This window comes from Arvicola amphibius, chromosome 1 (assembly GCF_903992535.2).
Source record: "Arvicola amphibius chromosome 1, mArvAmp1.2, whole genome shotgun sequence".
In the NCBI taxonomy this organism is placed as follows: Eukaryota; Metazoa; Chordata; class Mammalia; order Rodentia; family Cricetidae; genus Arvicola; species Arvicola amphibius.
In genome coordinates this window covers 14,671,113-14,679,599 of record NC_052047.1, presented here as the reverse complement: position 1 = coordinate 14,679,599, position 8,487 = coordinate 14,671,113, and the positions used below count along the sequence as shown (strand labels likewise).

The 8,487-nt window shown below is 43.1% G+C and overlaps 1 protein-coding gene across 1 annotated transcript; it reads left to right on the top strand.

The window, feature by feature from the left end:
• The first annotated feature begins 442 nt into the window (after window positions 1-442).
• Window positions 443-7,564, top strand: LOC119816212 (growth-regulated alpha protein). Its single transcript, XM_038332628.1, has 6 exons — window positions 443-526; window positions 3,349-3,418; window positions 4,471-5,757; window positions 5,843-5,966; window positions 6,078-6,161; window positions 6,799-7,564. The coding sequence occupies exons 3-6, from the start codon at window positions 5,676-5,678 to the stop codon at window positions 6,812-6,814; spliced, it is 306 nt and encodes a 101-aa protein (XP_038188556.1). The 5' UTR covers window positions 443-526; window positions 3,349-3,418; window positions 4,471-5,675; the 3' UTR covers window positions 6,815-7,564.
• The last annotated feature ends 923 nt before the right edge of the window (window positions 7,565-8,487 follow it).

Sequence of the window (8,487 nt, the reverse complement as noted above, 5' to 3'; positions counted from 1 at the left end):
CGGAGAGGAATATAAAGCAGGATGAGACAGGAACTTGTTCTTTCAGTTTAAGGATTTTTTTTAGAGGTAAGAACTCTCTAGTGACCGGGCTGCTTTGCTTTTCTGATCTCCAGACTGAACCCTAATATCTGTCTCTGGGTTTTTATTATTCATGTTACAGCTACCAAGGTGCAGTTACCCACTACCCAATCGGATTCCTCTTCTATTGCGTAATTGGAAATACCACATCCCAATCCCGGCAGATTTGTCTTTACATCTGTTGCAAGATTTGTTTAATTTTCCATCTGTTCCTCTAGAAGAGCAAACACTGAGTGTCCTGGTGTAGCTTTCATCTAAGAAAGAATTGTGCCACAATAGATGTTAAAAAACAAAACAAACACAAAACCACATTTTGAAATGTTAGTCGCAGTCAGGAAAAGGGTGTGGTTAGTATGAAGTATTTGAGGAAGGAGGTTGTTCTGCTAAGAATTAACTCACGGGACTAATATCACTAATTATCTTCTGGAAGGAAGATCTTGGCACATGGGTAAGTACAGGGGAGGCTTTCTCCTTTAGTGTGCAGAACTCAGGACTCATTGGTTCTAGGTCCAGGACACAAAAATTCCAAGAACAAATTTCACAGAAAAGGGTCAGGTTTTAGGATGTTTTATTATTATAGAAAGGAAGGTTAGGAAGAAAGAGTAAAGATTTATATCATAAAACAGTTCTGAGAGCAGGGACTACCCTTTATGGGGCTCCAGGAAAGCAGAGAAGCCTGTTGAGCTGGTCATCTAGGAGCTTTTCATAGGACTTATGGCAGAAACGGACAAAGACTGGGGAAATTTCTGTTGAAATCGGTTAGCTCTCTGGGCTATCATGAGCATAGCCACATCCAATGGAGGGTCCACACTTGTCTCTATACCTGTCCCCTGTCCCCATCAGTAAGATGGTCATGTGCTGCTCCATCTCTGAGTCCTGCCTTGCTAGCGGCCATCTTTTGACTGTAGTGCAGTCAGCATCATCTTGCAGGCATCGCTGGCTGTTAGACCATGCTCTCTCTGATCTCACTATTACATGACCTGATTGGTGCTTTACCACAAAGGCAGTCAGCTCCTTCAGAGCCACCAAGATGAAGCTGCAGTCCCTCTTGACTGTCCCAGCTCCTGGGCCATGATGCAGGCTAGGTGGTCTCTTTTCTACAGTAGGTGGTAGCTTCTCTTGAGAAGCCATCTTTACCCACAGTTCAGCCGGTCACACTGAGCCGCATTAGAGGGAGCTATATGAAAGGGCAGCCGCGCTTTGCACGTGCTCCTCCAGGAAGGCGGCTTCTGAGACGCCACTGGGACTGCCAGCACAGCTCAGAGTTCTGTCCTTGTCACCTCTGCTTGGTGGTCTCATGCCCAATTGAAAGCCCTTTGATTTTTCATCCCTAGTGTTTCCAGCTTCAGCTTTCAGACCCTAACATTTCCCATTCGCCCTAGCATCCACTCACAATGTATCGTTATGACAGCCATAACCCAGTTTTCATCTCTTTTTTAATTGATTTTATTGAGCTATACATTTTTCTCTGCTCCCTTCCTTCCTCTTTCCTCCCCTTCAACCCTCTCCCATGGTCCCCATGCTCCCAATTTACTCAAGAGATCTCGTCTTTTTCTACTTCCCATGTAGATTAAATCCATGTATGTCTCTCTTAGGGTCCTCATTGTTGTCTAGGTTCTCTGGGATTGTGATTTGCGGATGGGTTTTCTTTGCTTTATGTTTAAACACCATTTATGAGTACCACCACCAACAGCAATGTTTCTCATCTTTTCAAAACACCTGAGTACTTTCAGGGACCTGACAAGAATGCTCTTCATTACCCACACAACCCTCCAATTGCAGTGTGCTAGGCAAGCATCATTTAGTTATATATATATATATATATATATATATATATATATATATATATATATAATTGAGTCTCCCTCTTTCTCTTTTCTAACGCATTTACCATACAACTTTCCTACCTAGTTCTCATTTCTTTAACTTTCTTTACTTCAGAACCTTCAGTTGACTCAAAAGCTCAGTCTTCAAGGAGTCCCCCTGTAGGCATTGTTATCTCTAGGAAGTGGTACATCTAAGAACACAGACATTAAAAGGCTTTTTGTCCAAATTTTTACCCATGACCTTTTGTCTTCCTGGCTGTTGAACTTACACATTTATATTAAATGTGTTAAACAGAGACTTGATAATTTCTCAAATATTCAACATTTTTCTTTCTTGTTTCTTGTCTTATTTCATTCACCCTTTGGCACAGCCTGGACATAAAGAGGCAGTCATATCTGCAAGTTGTTCTCTCTATGGCTTACTGTAACTCTTCCATATTTCCCTGTCTTTATTCTGTTTCTATCCTCAAATTATAAAATAATATTATGAATGAAATTATGTAAATTGATGTAGATATTTTGTATCAATAAATATAACATAATATAATATAATATAATATAATATAATATAATATAATATAATGCAGTGTAGCATAATGCCTTCTGGTCCTAGTGGGGCATTCTGAGATCTTGCAATCCTTTGCTTCATTAATGTCCACAACCTTTGGACCTTCAGAACTGTTTTCCCAAATCCTGGCCACTGCTCTGGAGTGCACAGCCCTCTCACTGGCCGTGATCACTCAGTAAATAACGTGTCCTCCTTTTCTAGCACAACAGTTCCTAAACTCACCTCCCTTCATCCTCAGCATCTTCATAGATGCCTGTTTTTTATACTGAGAGAAATATTACACATAACACATGGGCTAAACAAAAAGTCAATAAAACCAATTAACCTCAACACATTTATACGCTGCTTATTCAAATTCCCTTCATTTTTATTTATTCTGCTTAATTGTTATCATGACAAAATACCCCAAAAATTCACCACAGAAATGTGCATCTTAATGATAGCTATATAGTCTTGTTATGCGACCACCACAATCATCCATTTCCAGAATGCCTTCATCTTATAATCCCATGTCTGATTGATAATTCCTGGGTCTGGAAAGATGGTTCAGGGGGTAGAGTATTTGCTGTACAAGCATGAAATATTAAGTTCACATCCCCAGTATCAAAATAAAAATTACAAGTGACCACATGCATGTGTCTCTATTTCCAGCACTGTGGAGAACAGAGAGACAGGCAGAATGGCAAAGGCAAGAAGTTCCACTGTACAAACCAAGCTCCAAATTAAAAGGAAGGGGAAAGACTGTTACGTGAAGGCACAAATTGGAGACTGGAGATTGAAGAAGTTAGCGATTGTGAGGGGAGGTGAACACTGATAATTAACTGAGTTCTTTTGGACAGAGACATAGCTTTCAGCATCTTCAACTTATCGCTCCAGAGTAAAGCAATTATAGGATAAGCTAGGACTGCCAGACAGTTATGGAAGTTACACCAACAAAGTCATCAAGGTAAGTGAGGGTGGAGTTGAGCTTCCCCCTTCGTTCATGGTGCCTAAGCAGCAGTCGGGGCTCAGTGAAGCCAAGTTGTCTGCAGATCTCACTGGCTTGTCAGAGCATACACTTTAATATGGAATGTACTAAAAGTTCCCATGTATAATGGAACTTAACTGACTGAGCATCTATTTTGTTCTTTAAGATTTATTTTTAATTATGCATATGTACACATGAATGCCATGCGGGTAGCTGCTGAGGCTCGTAGCAGTATTAGACGCCTCTGGCACTGGAGTTACAGGTGTCCATGAGCTGCCTGATTTGAGTGTTGGTGACTAGACTTGGCTCCTTTGCAAGAGCAGTACATGCTCTTAGATGCTGAGCCATTCCTCCTGCCCCTATGAGCCTCTGTTATTTTAGAAATGACGTCACCCAGTTAGTTGTTATATGGTTTACAACTTGTTCATACAGGGTGGCATCCCACATATAACAAAACAAGGAAGAACTCTCTTATCACAGTGTGTTTCACAACATTGTTACTCTTAGAAAATTTGAAAACAGGTTTAGTGTTTGGTGGAGGACTCTTTTGTGCAGATGGCTACCACTTCCTTGCATAGTCCTCAGGGAAGGAGCGGGTGGGTACCAAGACTCAGCATAGACAGATCTCTGAACTCCAATGTGGGCTCTAATCCTATTATGAGTACCCCACCTCCATGACCCCATCTATATCTGGCCAGCTTCCAAAGTTCCACCCCCAACCCCATCACATTGGCACTTAAGGCTTTGACGGGGAGGGGGGCGGGACAAACATCAGTCCATTACCGACAGAGCCACAAAACACTGCTTCTGCTTCATTTATTCAGTAACTATCTGCAGAATGCTCCCTAAGTATCAGTGTTCTATAGCCGCTGACACATTTCATCTTGGTATCAACTTTGTGAGGTAAATACTACTATTCGCTCTCTTTGACAGATGAGAAACACAAGAAAACAGAGGTTGAATAAATTCCCAGTGATCATTCAATGGATATGGGTTGTAGCTGGACAGTTATCCCTGAAAACTCTCTGCAGGTGTCTCTATAACTCTGCATTGAGAGAGCATCCAGGCAAAGGGCTCGTCCTTCCACATTCTATGCCCTGTGGTGCTCACCTGGGATCTCCAGTAAAATGCCAACAACAGCAACGGAAGGAACAGGAAACTGGTATGGAAATTGCAGTTAAACAGGCTGTGGAACGGTTTAAATAAAGAGCTACAAACATGTCAATAATTATCTCTCAAGTCTCGTGTAGCACCTCCTGCATCTGAGAAGCCCTGGGATGGTGGGAGCATGAGGTTTTGGAGGTCAATAGATAGTTCAGCCTAGGCTTCATCAGACAACAACAACAGCAGCAATAATAATAGTAATAAAACTTTCAGAGACTCAATTTTGTAATAAAGATATATTTTGGAAAACCATAGTCCTTTGCACTTAAACCGGTGTCTTGTGGCATCCGTGTCCCTCACAGCTTTCCTGTGGACTTCCCTTAGTCAAAACAAGTTATGACCCATCATACAACAGGACAGTGACGGTTCAGGAACTATTGGGGTTTGGGAAGTTCCAGAGTTCAAAAGACAAAGAGGAGATTGCTGTATTGTTCTAAAATAAACACAGAGCTAAACTTGGCAATGATCTTTCTCCTCCTCCTCCCGTGTTTCTCTGAGGAAAAACTCAGGCCAAATGTGACTTATTTAATATCACAAAAGTAGCAGGAAAAAGCAAACGTCCTCACATGGAATAAGAGACCATAGGTATATTTTTAAAGTGTGTGTTCATCTCAGACAGGAACGCAATCTACAAAACTCAAAAGACAGGGGAAGCTGCCATCCACCCTAATCGCTCTAGTCCCAACTGGAGTCTTAAGCAAAGCAGCCCTCACGTGCTCACAACGGGTGTGGCCCACCACTCCCTGCGAGCTGAGTCCCTGGAATCCCGCCGCTCCCCGTGAGCCCGTCACTTCTCCAGCGAAGCACGTCACTCCCTCCCCTTTGGGACTTTGGGACAAAAAGCAAAAATCCCGGAGTCCAATCCTTGGGAGTGGAGCAAGGGGCGGAGCGACGTCCTTTCCGGTTGTGGGGAAACACCCTGAGCTACGGGAATTTCCCTGGCCCGGGACGCGGTCTTTTCCAGGCACCATGCATAAAAGGGGCTCGTGGAGCCCCAGAACCCCAGATTGCGCTTCAGAGCCTCCAACCAGCTACTGCACTCCAGACTCCAGCCACACTCCTGCTCAACGCCATGGCCCCAGCCACCCGTCCACTGCTCCTTGCCTCTCTGCTGTTGCTGCTACTGCTACTGGCCACCAGGCACCAGGTCACAGGTAGGACCCGCCACTGCTATCCCTGGAGGAGCCTCCGCTGGGCTCAGCCGCAGACAGTTCGCTGACACTGCGTCTTCTCTCACAGGGGCACCCGTCGCCAACGAGCTGCGCTGTCAGTGCCTGCAGACCTTGGCGGGAGTTCACCTAAAGAACATTCAGAGCTTGAAGGTGACGCCCCCAGGACCCCACTGCACCCAGACCGAAGTCATGTGAGTGTCTATCAGCGCAGCTTCTGCCACTTCCAGAATCGCCCAAACCCTCCTGCTGCCCCCATATCTATAGACTTCCAGCCTCACGTGGGTCCATCCTTCTCTCTGCAGAGCCACTCTCAAGGATGGTCGCGAAGTTTGCCTTAACCCTGAAGCCCCCATGGTTCAGAGGATCGTTCAAAAGATGCTAAAGACGTGAGTTGTGACTTGTGTTTGTACTTGTGAGGGAGGCATGGGTCGGAGTAGTGGCATCTCGCTGCCGAGCATTAATTACATCAGGGAAAGTCTGTGTTGACCAGAAGATCAGAAACTTATGGTCATTAGAGAACCCTGTCCGCTCGACTGTCACCACACTCAAAACCCCCACGCAAATGGATGGTGGCAGTGTGTGTTCCTAAAAGATGAAGGGGCCGGTGGCTCTATGAAGTCCCTTAAGGGCGTGGAAAACGGGATCCTTGGCAAAGTGTGCCCCCGAGCCTTCTTGAGGAAGAATGGAGCTTTTGGCAGTGTTACTTCTCTGCGTGCAAGGCTAAGTTCTTCGTGTGCAGATTACATAATTTATGGAATTTTAGCCAAGTAGGAGAACTAATAGCAGCTACAGCACAGGGTTGCCTGTATGAATAAAGTCACACTTGTAAATTAACCTGTGGCGATGTAGTTTGGCTTTTTTTCAAGTCACGTGGTTGACTCCACAAGAATCCAAGTTTTAGCTGTACAGAGTTCTGGGTGCAGGGGTAGACATGTAGAAATCTCACCTAGAGCCTCGGGGACTGGGGTAAGAGAAGAGTGCTTTTGATGACTGCTTGTAACACTGACTCTTTTCCCACTGCAGGGGCATCCGCAAGTGACAGAGAAAGGAGGAAGATTGCCGTGGTGGCGCCTGTGAACACGGGCTTCTGACAGCACTAGCTTAACACATTCTATGGTTTCTTAAGAAAGTCCTATTTATTTATGTATTTATTTATTTCACAAAGCTCGTGTATTTTTATTTGACATTAATATTTAACGATGTGGATGTGTTTTATCAATGGTTGTTCAGTTTGAAGATGGTAGACTTAAACTATCTTATTAAGGCCAGGTGTTGGTGGTAGAGGCCTTTTATTCCAGCACCTGGGAGGCAGAGACAGGTGGATGTCTGTGAGTTTGAGGCCAGCCAGGTCTACAAGTTCCAGGAAAGGCACCAAAGCTACACAGAGAAACCTTGTCTCGAAAAACCAAAAAAAAAATCATATTAAACTAATATTTAATATTTATTGGAGACCATCAAGTGTCAACCACCGTGATAGAAGGATGCGGGTTAGGAGGAAAAAAAGCAGAGAGATGAGAGCATATGATCATGATTTGTATTAGGGTGAGGGTATGTGTGTGGACCTATGTTTGAATGTCTTGAAAAGAATGTCAGTTATTTATTGAAAGTGATCTTTCATATTAATAGTCAACATGGATGTGTTGATGTTTCCCTTGGACATTTTGTGTCTAGTCTGTAGGGCATAATGCCCTGTTATATTCTGTAACCAGTGTTTCTCTTTGTCTTGGGACAGAGAGGTTCAAGGAACTGTTATAAATGAAATAAAAATAAAAGTTTTAACAAAAAATAACATGGGTGCTTTTTGTTTTGTTCTTTTTAACATCTCTGGTTTATATTTAATCCTGCACATGTCTGTGCTGACTGGCATTTCTCGTGACTCTTGCCCACTAGAGAAGAAGAATTGATCTTCTTGGAAGGCACATTCCACCCTCCCCAACCTCCTTGATAATTCTAGTATAATTCTATATAAAACATTGCCATTTTCAACACTGACCAATTTTCTATTCAAAAGGAGTTCCTTTATTTATTTTAAACACTTTTTTGCCCTTTATTTTGAGAGAAGGATCATGCTATGCTGCCCAAGCTGGCTTTGAACTCCCAGTCTTCCCGAGGCAATTAGGATATCTAAGCAATTCTGAAAATATGCAAACTTTAGAACTTAAAAAATATGAAAGGAAGATAAAATAGAATAAAAGAAATTACCTCAATCATGCATGTAAAAACCTAAAGAAATAACATAAGAGGTGCCCAAGGAGACAGAAAGATTCCCGAAGTTCAGGCTTAGTTCCTCATTGCATGGGACTCTGAGTTGGAGTTGGTGATTTGCTTCCATGATAGACATAAGAAAAGCAGTGTATTGGAGAAAGTGTACAAGCTCCAAACCCTGCCATGTGATCAATACTACTATCACTAGTCAAGACTTTGGAATGGTTCTGATCCAGCCCCAGGTGGAAGGTGACAGGAAAGGAAAGGACATATTTGTACTCTTCTACATAATCGAGAATCTCACATATGCAGGGAGCAGCAATCAAATTAAAAATTGGAGGGACATACCTCAAAATACCCAATCAAAAACTCTTCAAAATTGTTCAGGTGACGGCAAACAAGGCTCTATCATTAACTTACACAGATCAGAGGAGACAGAAGAGAGACGAGAACCAAATACAATGTGTGTGATGGGTCTGAGTCTGGAACAGAAAGGAAAAAAAAAAA

What these genes read in the sequence shown, in the direction of transcription:
- LOC119816212 (XM_038332628.1), top strand. Translation starts at nt 5,676, where the DNA reads ATGGCCCCAGCCACCCGTCCACTGCTCCTTGCCTCTCTGCTGTTGCTG. An exon ending in CACCAGGCACCAGGTCACAG is followed by an intron (nt 5,758 to 5,842) that starts GTAGGACCCGCC and finishes CTTCTCTCACAG; the next exon opens with GGGCACCCGTCGCCAACGAG. An exon ending in TGCACCCAGACCGAAGTCAT is followed by an intron (nt 5,967 to 6,077) that starts GTGAGTGTCTAT and finishes TTCTCTCTGCAG; the next exon opens with AGCCACTCTCAAGGATGGTC.